Source organism: Carettochelys insculpta, chromosome 3 (assembly GCF_033958435.1).
Source record: "Carettochelys insculpta isolate YL-2023 chromosome 3, ASM3395843v1, whole genome shotgun sequence".
In the NCBI taxonomy this organism is placed as follows: domain Eukaryota; kingdom Metazoa; phylum Chordata; order Testudines; family Carettochelyidae; genus Carettochelys; species Carettochelys insculpta.
Genome location: NC_134139.1, coordinates 79,114,713 through 79,130,890, shown reverse-complemented (window position 1 = coordinate 79,130,890; position 16,178 = coordinate 79,114,713). Strand labels below are relative to the sequence as shown.

General features: G+C 40.8%; 1 protein-coding gene across 2 annotated transcripts in view; it reads right to left on the bottom strand.

Annotated features, from left to right (window-relative positions):
* The window catches only part of GALNT2 (polypeptide N-acetylgalactosaminyltransferase 2), a 154,602-nt gene that overhangs the window by 13,196 nt on the left and 125,228 nt on the right, over positions 1 to 16,178 (bottom strand). For both annotated transcript variants that reach the window (XM_074988657.1, XM_074988658.1), the window contains 6 exons: positions 14,802 to 14,889; positions 13,232 to 13,335; positions 11,364 to 11,490; positions 7,171 to 7,263; positions 6,952 to 7,035; positions 4,618 to 4,744 (listed from right to left, as the gene is read on the bottom strand). In XM_074988657.1, coding sequence (XP_074844758.1) covers positions 4,618 to 4,744; positions 6,952 to 7,035; positions 7,171 to 7,263; positions 11,364 to 11,490; positions 13,232 to 13,335; positions 14,802 to 14,889 — 623 coding nt within the window. The remainder of the gene's footprint in view (positions 1 to 4,617; positions 4,745 to 6,951; positions 7,036 to 7,170; positions 7,264 to 11,363; positions 11,491 to 13,231; positions 13,336 to 14,801; positions 14,890 to 16,178) is intronic.

The window sequence follows — 16,178 nt, the reverse complement described above, 5'->3', positions numbered from 1 at the left end:
ATGTGCCGGAGATGTCTGACCCCTGATCTGAAACAAGCTGTAATCCAATTTTCCCCATTTGTCTTTTTTCAAAAGAAAAATGGAGAAAGGAATGGACAGGGTACTGCCACAGCAGTTTCAAATGCACTGGATTGAAAGAGAATTTTTCAAGTAGGTTCTCTAAAAGTAGGAAAGAATCAACTGAAAACTACCTCTTTGAAGTGACGTTATCGTAACACATCACTTCTCCTAGGTCTATCTGCCTGCCTGCAAAGAAGGCAGGAGCACTGGGCTTAATAATGTAAAGCCACTGCTCTTTGAGAGATCCCTGCACCAGTCCTTTATGGAATGTGAGCAACTACAGTGCAAGTTAGTTTCTTGCAATGTTGTACTCAATCCCATGTATATAAAAAACAAACTGAAAATGTATATCCTCTGCCTGTGAGCATCGAAGGTAAAGTGGCAACGTTATGAAGAATATCTCCATTGAACAACATTCCCAGCTTACATGCAGGTATAACTGTCTGGTAATTTGCACTCACAGATCTCAAAGCTATTTGCAAAGGTGATATTTACTTTCATTTAGATATATAAGCAGGCACAAAAAGGCTAAATGTACTAAAGTTATACAGTGAATGAGTGGCAGAAACGGGAATAGAACCCAGGTCTTCCCATCCTTTATCCACTCAATCACACTGATGCCTCCACAAAAAGCTTCTTCAATTAGCAGCCGATATCAGACTCACCCACTCCGAGAAACAAAAGGCCCGTAGCAAGGGTTGGCAACCTTCCCAAGGCAGAGCGCCAAAATTTGACCTTTCGACCTCTATGTATGGCTGAGCGCCAGTGATACTTTTTAACATCACTAGCAGTCCTACTTACCACAACTTCTTTAATAAATTAAGATGTAGAGCTTTATCCTTTAGATGGTGGTTGGCAGCATTAGCTGGTCTTTTGTTAATCCACAAGCAGCATCACTCCTGGCTGCATGGGCAAGGACGGGTGGGGCAGGGTGGGGGTACTTTGTGTGCCAATGAAAATTGGCTTATGTGCCTCTGAGTCCCTGTGCAATGGTTTTTGACCCTGGTCTACAGGTTAGTATAGCAACACGGTGTAAGGAAGGTGAACAGACAGAACTTGTGTTTTTGTTGTTTTAAGAAAGAGATACCTCTCATAAAACAGTAAAAATGGAAATTAAGATGTGAAAATAAAGAGGTATCTTTGGGAGCAGTTTCTCCTTCTACTCACTTTCCTGAGGTGTAGAAAGAACAGCAAAGGAGCTGCCACTGCAGGGCTGTGTCCACCCTGTGGGTGGCTTGAAATACTTCAACTTGTATGGTGGTATAAGCAGTTTCTCAGATGAGGCTCCGGGGTCAATGTACTGGGTTTTTCCATCTAAAACCCAGGCCCCTGTGGAAGACTTCTTATTAATACAAAAGGGCAAAGGAGGGTGGATCTTTTCAGCCACAAGCCACTACAGAAAATGAAGACCACCTGTTTGCAGGATTCCCTGGAGCAGGCTAGAAGACTCTCTTCCCCCTCTCCCTTCCAATATCAGAGATCTTACTTGGCAACCAGCTAAAGTACACAGGCAGCAGCCTCAGCAACATCAGAAGAAGCAGAACAGCAAGAAGTGCCGTTAGGTATAGAGCTAACATCTTCTGCCACATACTTACCCTCTCTAAACAGCAAGAACTTATATTTAAAAGTATCACCCCAGAGCCCAAAGAACTTCAGACTTCTGCTTCCTTTTCTCCCGCAACTGGAAGTCAAGTGATGTGTTTCTTTCTGGCATAGGGTGGAGTTACGATGAATGGTGAGTCCTAGAATCCTTTTGACCTTGGCTATGCAAGACATTTCTGAGCCCTGTCTCTTTGCACCTTCTCTGTCCAGAGCAGAAATTTATTTTTTCCTCAAGCTGAAGGCCATAGAAGAACCTCAGCAATATAAAGGATGTCTCTTCCTCAGACCAAAATGCACATGAACCTTTGTCCAATTACGGACATACAGCAGCTGTACAGCAGGGGTCTCAAACTTGTGGCCCATGAGCCATCTATGGCACAAGCAGTTCCACAATCCAGACTGCATTTGACTGCGAGCATGAGTCCCTGCAGCCTTGGGGAGCAGATGGGAGGATCCATATTCTTCCCCCAAACCCAGCCATTGTCCCTCCCAGCCCTTCCAAGGGATGTGGACTCCGGGATTACTCTGGGCAGCAGCATGGGTTGGGCCCCTCACACTTACCACAGTAGAAGAAGTTGTGGGGAAGCAGAATGACTTGGCTGGCCTGTGAGATGGTGGGTAAGCAGAGCAGGTTGCTGTGTCACTCCACTTCCCTACAGTTCCCACCATCATGTTGAGTGCAGGGGGTCCCATCCCTACCATCAGCATCAGCCCAGGGCCCCATGGGCTAACCTGAGTATAAAAGGGACGGTTCCATACATAGGACAGTTGGGATGGCCACAGCCCAGGGCCCAGGCTGGCCACTCCAAAGCATCCTATGGATGCCAGAAGCTGCTCCAGCCCCACTGCATTGCCAGCCGTGCGTTAGGGCCCCTGATAAGTTTTAAATTGCCTGGGGTGACAAGTTGGCCCTGAGTGGCAGGGGAAGGGCAGAAGTACGCACACCAGCAAGGGGGGCCAGAAGACCTCCCAAACCCTGCCAGAAGGGGCTGCCTGCTGGCCCAGTAGAAAGATTTGAGGGCAAGCACTGGCCCCCAAGGAAACTAAGAGTGAGACTCCTACTGTACAACTTCATTTGAGATTTAAAGTTTCACATGCTGATGTTAGCTTCTATCATATTCACCTTTTCTGCTTAAGACCAGTTTGAGGCACTTTGTGTGTGGGCAACAGTCACTCTCTGCATACATGCTATGCCTTTTCTACTTTGCCAGCATTATTTATCACGTGCACAACAATGGCTGCTACCTCTCCAAAAATAAGCTCAACCTGTGTAAGAATTTCTAGTCTGGCACTCCTGGGACCTGACTGATGAGAGAATTTGCTGCACCATAGGAAGTCAATATTGTCTAGCAGCATTACCAACACTTCCACTGTTTACTGGGCTCTTAGTAGATGTTTAGGAGTAAACTACAGTTAAGTAACACAAAGCCAGGACTGGTGGCTCTAAACCAACTTTATGGGACCATGGGAAACTTAACTACATCCATAAGTAGACCTTCAGCTAACTAAAATCATGTCAGACCATGGATGTTGCCAGATATGAGTGTGCTGGACTAGAGAAGTTCAACGTGTACTTAAATGTTTGCCTTTCTGAATGAAGGGCCAAGGCCCATTCTGTATAGAGAAAGTCTGCTGCAGTAGTTTGGTTCTGCCTTGCATACATTTTGGAGATTCTCAAGATAATTCTCAAAACATTCACTGAACAAAATATCAGATGCAGGGTCTAAACTCAAGTCACGATCTAGTCTATTAATTTTACAGAAGCTTTCTGGGGTATTGTTACCTGAGCGATCCCACCCCCTTTAAGCAGTGATAACTCTCACTGGGAGACCTAATAAGGAAAAGCTGGGCCAGAATCAAGGCAGTACAAAGAAGGTGTAAAGCAAACTCTTCAACTCTTTTATACAAAGGTAATCAAATTTAACATCACTTGGAAAATCATCTCTCTCATCTTTGGTGAAGAGACTGGAACTGAAGATGCCTCTAAAGCTTAAGGGATGGTAGGAATGCATTCAGATTCATACAGTTTTTCTGGAATTGTTCATTTTTTTTTTTCAAGTTGTGTGGTCCTGGTCTTATTTTCATTTTTTTTGGCATTCTAATTTAAAGTGATGTGACTAATAGTCTGATTTGGTAGTAAACTGACTGATTAGCAAATTTACTATATAGCCTGTTAATCATTTATTATAATTAATATCAATTTAATTGCATTTGAGAACCATTTGTGCACAAAACTAACAGGAACCTAGAGGGAAAAGCCTATGCAAGTAGTTGGTTAAATGGTGTCTATAAGACAACTATATAATTAGATCCTTGGCAATAATTAATGTTTCCATTCAGTTCTTGTTTACTGCTTTGACACATTTGTAATTAGTTTTTAAAAGAAGGATTATAAAGGATTTACCGAAACACCATCTTTACTGGTAATGGAGTAGGATGTGACTTTCGATGCCTATGCTTTCTGAAAGAACACATCTAGGATAGAAGAAAAATCTTTTCCCCGCACTCATTAACACCCCCCCAACCCCCACCAGCCCCACACCCACTGGGAGAACAATCTCACGTAAAAGTAACTCTCTCACCTCCTTCCCCAGCCCCTAGGACATTTACAGAACATGGTGATATAAATTCTCAGACCAAACTGTTACTTTTTTGTAGACATGCTCCACAGCAAACATTTTAAACAAACATGCAACTTTTGGTATGGATAGGATACAGCTATAAAGTCAGAGTAACAAATTAAAAAATTGAGATAGGATATGGAAAATCAGGATCATATTATCTACCTCTGACTGCCGTGATCCTAAAACTCAAAATAAGCAGCTGAGGGACAAGTGATTTAGCCAACCGTATTGATTTGACCTTTCCAACACTAGTGAACATTTCCTGACTCAAATTCCATATTTTTCAGAAAGACTATGGACTTTTAAAAAACAAATTTAATAGTATACAGACCTGGTTTCCCCCAGCATTATGACACTCATAAACTCCAACAACACCATCTGCAAAATGGCCCAAAGTGTCGAGGCAATTGGTACCCTGCTGCAAAGCCCCAAAAGCTATATCTTGATGATCAGGTACTCTAAATATAAAACAAGAAACATCTGTTTTCATTCAGTTTCTCTCTTGCTTTAAACTTTGATGCTCTTCCTTTACTCAATAGCCTTCCAGATGACAGGCAATCAGCAACAAGCAATCATTTTATTTTAGTACACAAAACGCTGTGCCACTCCCCATAACATTCTGAAAAAGTTACAGGTAAATTCCTAAGCGGCCAAAGTTTTTAGTGGATGTGTCAGCTAAAAGGTTGAATGGGAGTGAAACATACCAGAGAACTACAAGGAACAAGAGCATTAGAGAGTCACACCACAATTGTGGCTGGCAGCAATGCATGTTGTGTAATGCTTTCCATTAAAATCCCCCCTTTAGGTCGCTTATGACTTTGCCAAACTTTAACCATTGAAGCAGAAATTTGGCACGCTTCAGTTGTGCCCCAGGCTGATTTTATCTTTTAAAGTTTCAGTTAAAAAAAGCAGTTTTACTATTTCTACAAATGAAGTTTGGGGAAAACATGTTTCTGTGTCAATGTTTTGCAAAGTCAGCTTTTCCTTTGTAGAAACGAAATGTCTCCATGCTTTGGAGCAAGGACTTGTAATTTGGCAGATAGTCTCTGTGGCATTAAAGCCTTTTGCAGTCCTCATGAAAAATTCACTGAGATTTTGAGACTTTGTAGGCCATTGGGGTGGGGTAGAGGGGGGAATTCAAGATTTATTTGTACTACCATAATATCTTTGTGCCCCAGTCCTGGACCAAAGACCATAGGTGCTGAGTGCTGTAAGAGAACAAAGACAGTTCTTGCCCCAAAGACTATTACAAATATTTAGTAAAGATTTTTAAGGACTGGCAGCAAACATTTCCAAAGATTCCATCTGCACTGAGCATGCTTCAAAGAGGAGCTGAAGATTCACTATTTCCCTGGGGTTGCTGAACACCAGGCATCAGCAAAACATTCTTCCAGTGTTCCCTACATTCACACTACTGGCACTCAGTCAGCACTGAAGGGATGAAGATGACAGCCTTCAAATGCACAGGAATAAAACCAGAAACGGACATGGGTATAGGGAAATAGGGACAGATGGTAAGATAACAGAGTGGGAAGGCTGTCTTGTGTTACCCTGTCTTTTTGACTTATTTCTCCTCCTCCTACTGGCTCCACTTGTCACCAGTTTCTCCAGGCTCTCATTGTTATCCCTCTTTATAAAACAGGTTCTAATGATGATGGGGCTGTGAAAATTTTTACTGAGGGTGCAATAGCTGGTGCTTTTACCAACAAAATCACTGTACCACAAGCGCCTATCACACTGTATTCTTGCTTAACGCATTTTGGAACTACAAGAACAAGAAATGTGCTACTCTATAAAAGCACATACTAATCTACAACTACTTATTCAGATTAGGTGTATGACAGATACACATTTACAGACCCCCAAGGCCTGACTGGAGGGATTACTGGTAGGCTAGAGAGCAGAGTGTTTTTATTCATTTGAAATCTTTGTCTGAAAATTTTTGTCTGAAGATTTTTCTATTTCTCACTGAAGAGATGACTAGAACTTCACCAATCAGATTGTATTATGCATAGCAAATACACACTCATTGTGCATTTCGTCTTGAAAACATCCTTATAAACTGCCAGGTGGGGAGACACCCATATTTCAAACAGTAGAGGAGCTAATATGTGAAGATTAATAACTATTCATGGACATAGATTCAGCAAGGGCTGGATTAGAACAAAGGCTGATTCTCCGGTTCGGGCTCAGACCAATGTCTCCAAAGTGCCTTAAATGTTTTCATTTGAGGACCTTGGCTAACACAGAACTCTCTGTGGAAGGATTGTTCACTAAATTGCCAGTTAGGTGCAGTGCAGACTGCCAAGGTCAAGGCTGGTCACAGAGCTAAGCATACTGCACTGGTGAAGTTAAGAGTTCGAAGGGGAACAAAGGTGCATTACCAGCAAGCACAACAGTTTTAGAGGAGAAAGTCAGCCCTCTAAGCAGTTACTGAATCATGTGATGAGACTGCAGTACTCATGTGAAGGAAGAGTACAAAGAATGGGCCATGAAGAAAACAACAGCCAAGAATAAAGTAGTAAGCAAAAAAGGCAAGAGACCTGTTTTTACTTGCTAATATTCTATGAGCCTGTGCAGGAGAGATACAGTTAAGTTACTGGTCAGAGTCAGGTAAGGAAAGAGCCTATGCTTCCAGTAAACCCTACGGCTGTTTTAGACTCACCTTAACTCAGGATAGACATTTTCAAGATACCACTTGAAAGGTTTGCAGTTAAGTCTCTTTCTCAATTCTGTTCGGCTTTGAATACTAGGGAGAAACAAAAACAAAGTTCTGGCAGTTGTATTTGATATATTTTAAAGCACGTTTAATAAGTGAGGTATTTGTCAAATACTAATGGCAAACAGAACAAGTGAATAAGAAGAGGCAGCAAATCTGACTTACTTGCCGTAGGGTACATTTCTGGCTGAAGGCACTGCTGCGTAATAGAAATTTTTATACTCATCCATCCACACTTCTGCAGCCCTACGTGTATTTCTAAGAACAATGAAATTGAGATGCAGGTTATGTTTTCTCTTATCACAATCATGACACTTATTGTTGTCTCTTTCGAGTATGTTTAGTTTTGCTCCACAGAAAATGGACACAGGATCCTACAGAAAGTGGCTCAATCTCCTTTCTGCCCCCCGCCAACTTGAACACTACACAAGTGGATAAACTGTTGTAAGTGGTGAAATATTTAGTTATGAACCTAGAGGTTGCACTGCCGCTGAGATGATAAAGAATAAGCTGAAGGTTAGATGTTTGCAGCACTAGCTAAAATTCTGCATTACAACTAAGAAAACGTCCAAACACTTCAGAGACTGCAATGCACGTTTGTATATTTATCTGTATACACACACAGTGTCTTTAAACCTTTTCTGAGTTGTAGTGCGACTAAAGCTTTGTCATTCTCCAGGATATCGCACTGTCACTCTGTCAAAGTTCTCTGTTAGAATACAGGTCACAGAAACAACTCTAAGGCCTTAGCAATTTAATATTAAATGGATAAGCATATTACCTGATCAGAAGTTGTCTGCAAAAAACCTGCTGTTCTACATATGCACACACAGAGGCGGCATTCTCAAAGCAAATGTAACAGACCCAAAATGTTAAGTCAGCCCCTCCGTCTTATTTGTCCACTAATCCATCATACTTCCAGGCCTTACAAACATATGTAACATTCCAAAATGTTAAGCGGTTTCTAAAATGGAGTCTGTTCTGTTCTGGTACGGTCTGAAGAAGTGGGTCTGTCCCACAAACCAACAAAATTATTTTGTTAGTCTTTGAAGTGCTACTGCCCTGCTTTCTTGTTTTGATAGTTTCTAAATTGGTTTTCTTTCTGGGTCATCCTAGCAAAGAAATAAATATTTTACCCTTCACTTTCAGCTATGGTATTCCTATATATTGAAGATCCCCTGTGATGAGGATTGATAATGGCTATCTTGTCCCAAGTAACAAGTTTTCTGTGCATAAAAATACCACAAGTTGTTAAGTGCATTGCCATCAGATCTTGTAAGACGTGAAATAGGCACTTTATGCTACTTGGAAGGGAGATTCACATGCTCCCCGAAGAATCCAGCATTTGCTTCTAGACCTGGGAGATATTGAGACTCTTGTAATTTTAAGTAGTTATGTACAGAAAAGCTATTTTAGGTCGTCGGCCTGGCCTCCTAAAGTATGTGCAACCGGACAGGAAGGATATCAACAATAATACTAGCATGAACTTTTCAAAAAAGCAAAAGAAAGAAGGGCTAGATTCACAAAGTAACTGGAGAAGCTGCAGATGGTGGTGCCCCCACTCTCCCCCCCAAAAAATAGACCTTTCTCCCTGGCTGAAAAAAACTATCCACTGTCATTCACAGTGACTTCATACAGGGAAAGAGAATGACTCTGCAGCCTGGAAGCTAGAGCACTCTTCCACAATCTTGGAGACCAGTTTCACATTCTGTGCATCTCACATCCCAGATGAATGCCTTTAGCACTGGGCTAAAGCTCGTGAAGGATGAATCACCACCTCTTGTCATTTTGTGATTCTAGTGCCTTGTGCTTTGCTTTGTCAAAATGCCTGAAAAATCAAAACGATTTTTTGGCCAAAACCAAAACATTAAAATGTGACATTAAACATTTTGATTTTTCCAGTTTGTTTGGAAGAACTCTGAATCTGACACCAACAGTTTTGATTACCCAAAACACGCTTTTTTCGGCAAGTAAGCTATTTGCCTGAAAAAATTTGCCCACCTCTATTACATACCCATTAAGCCCTATGGGAGGAAAAGCACCTTGGCATCAGCTCAAATATGTAATTTGCACACTGCTGTGCAATTTTCAGAATTTTTCATTAACAAAATCCTGAAAGCTCCTGTGACATTAATATGTGGTTATATCATAAAGCCAACCCATATAATGGAAATCAGTAGATCTTCCTATTCCCTGGTGGAATATTAATATTGGCACAGGTCTGCAATCAAGATGGTATTTCATTACCATCTTTTGTTTCCTCACCAGTGCCATTAATAATTTTCCATAGCAGCAGCTCAACAGAAAGGCAATGCAACTACTTGGAGAAAAATTCCTGTTAAAGTGATTTAGAGAAACAAGACCAATAATTTTATTTCACCAAATAACCCAATTCACCAGTGATACACTAAAAGTGAAATCCATGTAGTTCTACAGAAATCTGCACATCCAGTATTTTATCTGATGTAGAAATACTGCCCAAGAAATTGGCTCAGAAGTTCCCAAGATCTGAGGAATGTACGTCTAGACTCTCTAGATCAGTGTTTCTTAAACTTTTTGAAGCCACAGAACACCAGACAATAATATTTTTCTGCAGAACAGCTCTGAGCACTTTCTTAAAAGTTGTCAGACCAAAACAAAACCAAACAGCAACTTATATAGCAAAAACATAATGAAGTGATTTAATCAAGTATCCTAGCAATGAAGAGGTAACACTGTATCTGATTTTAACAACAGAAAATATATACCATCAGTTTCTGATATAAAAAAAAAACTGTCAGACGCTCACGGCACACCTGCAAGTTGTTCACGGAACACCAGCGTTCTGCAGAACATAGTTTAAGAAACACTGGTGTAGATGTCTCATGTTAACTATGACTTGCCTGGAACTCCAGAATTCCTACAGTACAAACAAAATTTTATTATGTTTGCATTTAGCATCTTGTAAATCTTATGAAGCATCAGCATATTAATTTATCAGCTCGGAAACATTGGCAGGAATTTCCAAAAAACTGCTCAATGTACTTTGCGCCTAGAATTAGAATTTATCTATGCTATGGATATTATAGCGGTTCAGCTACCACACTGTTGTGATGTAACACAGACTTCTCCCAGAGCAACTGAGAGTGGTTTTCCATTCACCTCTCCAAGCCGTAATGACATTCTTCCATCAACCTAGTGGCATCTACACCAGATTAGATTGGCAGAACTATGATGTTCAATTTCACACCCCTCAGTGACATACTTATATTGATCTAAATTTTTAAGTGTAGACCAGGCCTTGCAATGCATCTCTAGTTCTTTAGGGAAACAGCACGTTAGCAAAAATTTCTAACTACAAGACTGTAATACTACTGCAATGTACTTACGCAGCACCTTGAAGCACAGGTCTCAAAGCTCTTTACAAATGGTGACAAAAATCACTATCCTCAGTATACAGTAGGAAAACTGAGAAAAGGGTGATTCCAGTTCACGCAGCAAAGATGGGATTTCTTTACTTCTTGACCATGATGTCTCCCCAAAAAGTTTTTTTTAAGTTACAATGTAAAGAAGGAAAACATCAGATAACAAATGCAGAGTGAGAGAACTGGACATTTGACAGGCCAGATTCTAATAGGTACTACTCAGTGCAAGTATCAGAATTTGGACCTATGAAATTATAAATGACACCTCAGAACTGTTTAGTAACGAAGCAGAAACCCCAGACTAAAATGCTACACACAAAAAGTTCATTGTTGGTGCACTTTTGAGTGTCAAACGTAGAAAAAGTAAAACCCAACCTACACAGCTGTTTTTCCCCCCCAAGAAAAGCCTCTTTCGGAAATGCAATCGTGTGAGATTATGCAAATAAAGCACAAGATCTGCAAACCAGCATTTCATTTGCATTTTCTATCACCCTCATTTGCATTCCACTTCTGTGAGAGGAAAGCAGTGTAGGCGCAGCCATACAGTTTTCAAAGTTGATGACAAGTTTTTATTGTTAAAATATTTTCTAAGTACTCTAAGCATGTCTTCCTCTTCCCAATTTGGCCCAGAAGCTTCGAAGCCCAGCAGGCTGATATTAAACAATTCCTCATTGCTTTATTAAAATGTTTCATCACTGTCAAGTTAGTCTTTCAATTTTTATCTTGCCCTAATTTGAGCCTGAGTTATCACTAGAGCTGAAAGGTAATCTCACTTTAATTAAACAATTTCTTCAAAAGATTTTCACTTCAGTTCATATCATACATTTTTTACTACAAGGCCCTGTATGTTTAATGAAGTTACTGCCACCTTCTGGCTAACTGGAAAAAAAAAAAAAAACAACACACCAAAAATTCACAGTTTTACAATTTAGCCAAGAACATGCAAATAGTTACCTTGCAAACACAGTACCACTCCCACCAGGGAAAGTGTAAGGATGCTGCTTGCGGAACACATGACCCACTCTGCTGCAGGGGATAATTTCAAGGCTTCCTCCGCATTGCCACACTCTGAATGAAATCTCTGCAATTAGGAATGCATGATAAGTAGCCACGTAAACCTAAAATAATTTGTAAATGCTGACGCATACCACATTTTCTACAGATCTGCACTATGTTACGTAGGATTAAAAGAAAATATTTCACTTGCAGAGAACAAGGAAAGTGAAGTGGCCATTGCTTCAACATTCAAATAAGCTAAACAACATGAGAGCCAAATGCTTGATTTGGGTGTTCTTAATCATCTATTGTGTGCATTCTAGTTTGGCCAGGAGTTTAGTGCAGTTCTATGGCTTGAGCAACACAGGATATCAAACGAGACAATCCTCCTAGCATATGAACATATGAATTATTTGTATTACTGCAATGTACTTCTGGCAACACGTTCAGATAAATGCACACAAAGCCTTTAAGTATCTAAGTAAAAAACTGTGGATGGATAGATAAATGACACCAGAAGTTTGACAAGACAGTACTTTGCATGTGCTGTGCACAGATTTGAACTGTAACTGGTTCTAAATCAACTACTTCAAAAAACTGTCTAAGATACTTAATTTAGTCCTTCAGTAAAGACAACAGTAAACTGAATGCTCTAAAAAGTTGTTAGTGAAAACATTTTTGAATCTATGACTCTTAACAGAAGCAAAAATCTTGATTCTGCAATAATCCAGACAACCAAAACAAAATTATTCCACACAAACATCAAACGCAGCCCTAGAATAAGCATTAGATCATAGCCCAGGGCCACTTTCCCCCCAAAAAACAAGAGAATTGTCTTAAAAACTTAGGTCCATATGCTCTTCTAGCTCAGATGATAAAAAAGATCAGTTGGCATCCAGCCACATTTTAACTGATTTCTAAAAGTAAAGAAGATTCAACTCATGAACTTTTGTATTCTGCTTTACATGATTATATTTTAGCAACTTCTTAAGAAGCCCCTTATACACTCAGACTGCTTCTACACTCGCCCCCTCCTGTCAGAGGTGGCATGGTAATGAGGTAATTTGAAGCAGGCTAATGAGGAGCTAACATGCATATTCAGCACCTCATTAGCATAAAGGCAGCTGCATGAATTTCAAAGTGCAGACTTCGAATTGCAGATTGACAGTACAGATGAATGCATCTTCAAAATAAGTGCCCCACTTTGACAGTGCAGATGGGGGCAGCTTTGCAATAAACACCCCACTTTGTCATTCCCTTTCTCCCACAGAACTAGATCAGAGAAAGGGAATGTCGAAGTGGGGTGTTTATTGCAAAGCTGCCCCCATCTGCACTGTCAATCTGCAATACGAAGTCTGCACTTCAAAATTCGCACGACCAACATTATGCTAATGAGGCATTGAATAGGCATGTCAGCACCTCATTAGCCTGCTCCAAATTGCCTCATTACCATGCCGCCTTCGACAGGAGGGGGAGAGTGTAGAAGCGACCTCTGAAACTGATGCACTTTAAAAGAATGACACTTTTGAGCTGTACAGAAACTTAGTTTTCAACAAAGTGCATCTTTATTCCTGTGATTTCTTACTTCTATTCTGTTGGCCAATATAGTTAGCAAATGCTTCCCTCTCAGACATTCATATTAAATGTGCCAGACCTATCCTAGTCTAATTCTCTATTTTAAGCTGATGCTTTATTGCCTAAGTTTTTGCCAATAATCCACTTCGTCTGAACTATCATTTAAATCCTCTCTGTCATGATCCCCAAACATCAGGTTAAAGAAATCATTTTCTTTCATTCAAAGGAAATCCGAGGAGAAATATACATACCTAAGTTTTCTCCACCCCACACATCCATCATCATATCATACTTTCCTAATTCTTCAAAATACAATTTGTCCATCACAAACAAACCACCAGCTATCATTGGCGTTCTAAAGGGACAGAAGGGAGAGAAAGCCAGAAGTTAAATATTTAATGATCTGCCAGTTTATCTTCCTCTATTATTTGAGCCTTCAACCTGAATGCCTACTGGAAGTAGCTTTGCACTGTTTTGATCTTGAAGGCATTTAGGCTGTGTCTAGACTGTGAAGAACTATTGGCAAAAGATATGCAAACTGCACATCTTTTGCTGGCAATTCGGTCAGGAGAGGCTTCCCTGACATTTGGCCCATCTACAGGCAGCCAAATGTCAGAAAAAAACCCTCTGCCGGGACTTCTCTTCTACCTTGTGGCATGCGGTGTGCAGGGATGTCGGCAGAATGCATTCGCTTTTCCAACAGCGCTCTCAGTAAAGCAGATGCATTGCTTGGATGCAGCAAACTTCTTTCAAGAGACCTCTGGCCTCCTGGAAAAAAGTGCACTCTAGAAATAGCCTCAGTTAATCACTATTCCTTGTGTAGCATTACACGCATACCACCACACTAGCATTTCTGAAGAACATACTCCTTTCTGGCTTATATGCCAGTCTTTTTTGCTCTCTTTCTAGATTCTTATTCAGATCTCAAGTTCCCTTTTATATATAGGACATGGATTCTTAAATCCTATTGAATTTAAAACCCTTACCACAGTCTTAGAATAAGAAAGAAAGAAGGGGTCATTTTATTGGTGTGGGAAGTACACAAATTCCTAGAAATAGTTACTTCGCACTTACAACCATTCCTGAGGGTCTGGTCTCATGAGTTCTAAAGAAGCATTGCATGACCTAAGCCTCATCCTCCCAGTGAGGCTGAGTCAATAACCCATTTCTGCAGCTGGGAAAAAAATGTAGTCTATACAGTCATAACGATTCTTGGTCAATTTACATCAAGCCAAGTGATGTACACAGAGTACATATTATAATGTGTTCATGTCATACATATCTGACAGTTAACTACTGATACTTAACCTATGATGTTTAGCAAGCAAACAAGTCAGTTAAAAATCTTTCCACACATTGTAGAAGAGGGGGGGAAAATAAAGGAAGCTCTTGATGTTAACTCTTAAATGCTATTGGGCATTTTCTTAATATGCATATCAATAATGGCAGCTGAACAGTAAAAGACACAGTGAATTTATTTCCATTCAAACGCACAGGCTTACACTATCAAGTTTCTTCTTTCTGTTCCATGTGGTACAGTAAGGTAAAAGGATGTGTGCAGGGTGGGAGGGGAAGACAGTAATGGATGACTCTTTGCTTGAGCCTAGCAACATGCAGTGTTCTGGAATAGCATTATGGTATTGCAAGTTTATGCCTTGCATGTAAAAAAAATTTTTCAGGAGAGGATTGCCTAGCACTTATCAGTTAGCATAGGGGTTGTTCATTGAAGATGACATCTGGGAGAGAGTAGCTCACGATGTTGCACTTTTAATATATCTACAACATTGTTTTGAGCGCAGAAGGGTGGTGATAGGAACATACTTTATGGGAGCAACTGGGTTTCCTTGTCTTGCTCTTCTTTGCTCTGGTGTCATGTAATCCCATTTGAACACCAAGTTCCAATCAAAGCCTATAAAAGGACAAAAAAGCAGAAAGGAAAATAACTGAAAGTTAATTAAGTTTGTGTTAATTGTTCACTTTTTATTAACAAATTTCTGACAAATTATTGGGAACTGACATCCAGATTAGATGGAAAGCGGAAAGTGAATACAGTAAACCCTCAATTTAATGGAAACCAATATAACGGACTTTGGAAATAAGGGATGCTGTCTGCCAGCCCCTGCATGCCCCCAAATAAATGCCAGAGACTCACCAGAGCAGCTGCCGGGACTGGAAGAGCTGCTAGAACAGTTGGGACTGCCACGGTTGTAGTGGCCACCGTAGTGGTCGGGGTCACTAGGGCCAGAGGAGCTGGGGGGTGGGGCCTGCAGTGAGACACAGGAGCTCTCCTCCCCCAGCCCTGTGTGCATGGAGCACATCAGCACCTGGCCACCGCTGCCTGCAATGACGCTGAGCAGCAGCCATGGTGTTGGAGGCTGCTGCCTGCTGGCAGGCTAGGGGTGGCCACACTCTGCCTTCACACGGGCACCTCGGAACTGGGGGGCTGGAGAGCTGCAGAAGGTGGAAGGAGCCAGGCCAGCATTCAGCTCCCCTCCTGGTAATTGGGAGAAGGAGACAGAGGTGAGAGGGGAAGAATGGGGCAGGAGGAGGGGAAGAGAAGGGTGGACAGAGGACAGGAGTGAGTGACAGCATAACCATTTAAATATAAACAGATTTTCGACATTAATGAACACTCCTTCCCACCATTAGTCCGTTAAATTGAAGGCTTACTGTAGTTTAACGTAAGGATTCAAATGAAAAATATAAGCTTGGGTAAACTTCCAGGGAGATTAAAAATGGAAAGGAAAAGGACAGAACAAATAAGATTCTGGATGAATAAAGTTGCGTGTGACAAAGAAATGGGCGCAAATACAAACTACGTTATTTTGAAACACTTCTCTACCGTATTTTAAAACCCACTATAAGCATCAAAATGGAGAAACAAAAAGCCTTGGTATGGATTTAGTCTCCTACACACCACCTGTGATTAAGTAAAATATCAGACAAAGAACTTTCAGTCTTCACAGACACATGAGAGATTATTACCACAGTTAACAGTCTGACTTGTCAGATTATGCATAACATGAACCTACATAGTTTGGAAATCTACTTCCACCACTTTAACAGCATGCTTAGAATTTCAGCTAAACCTAAAGCCCTGCATTTGAAACAAACACTCTGTTTCTTTGGACAGCTTGCTTTGTGAATTAAGATCAGAAAAACAAGCATAGAAACTGCCACAGCTGGATCAGACTAATC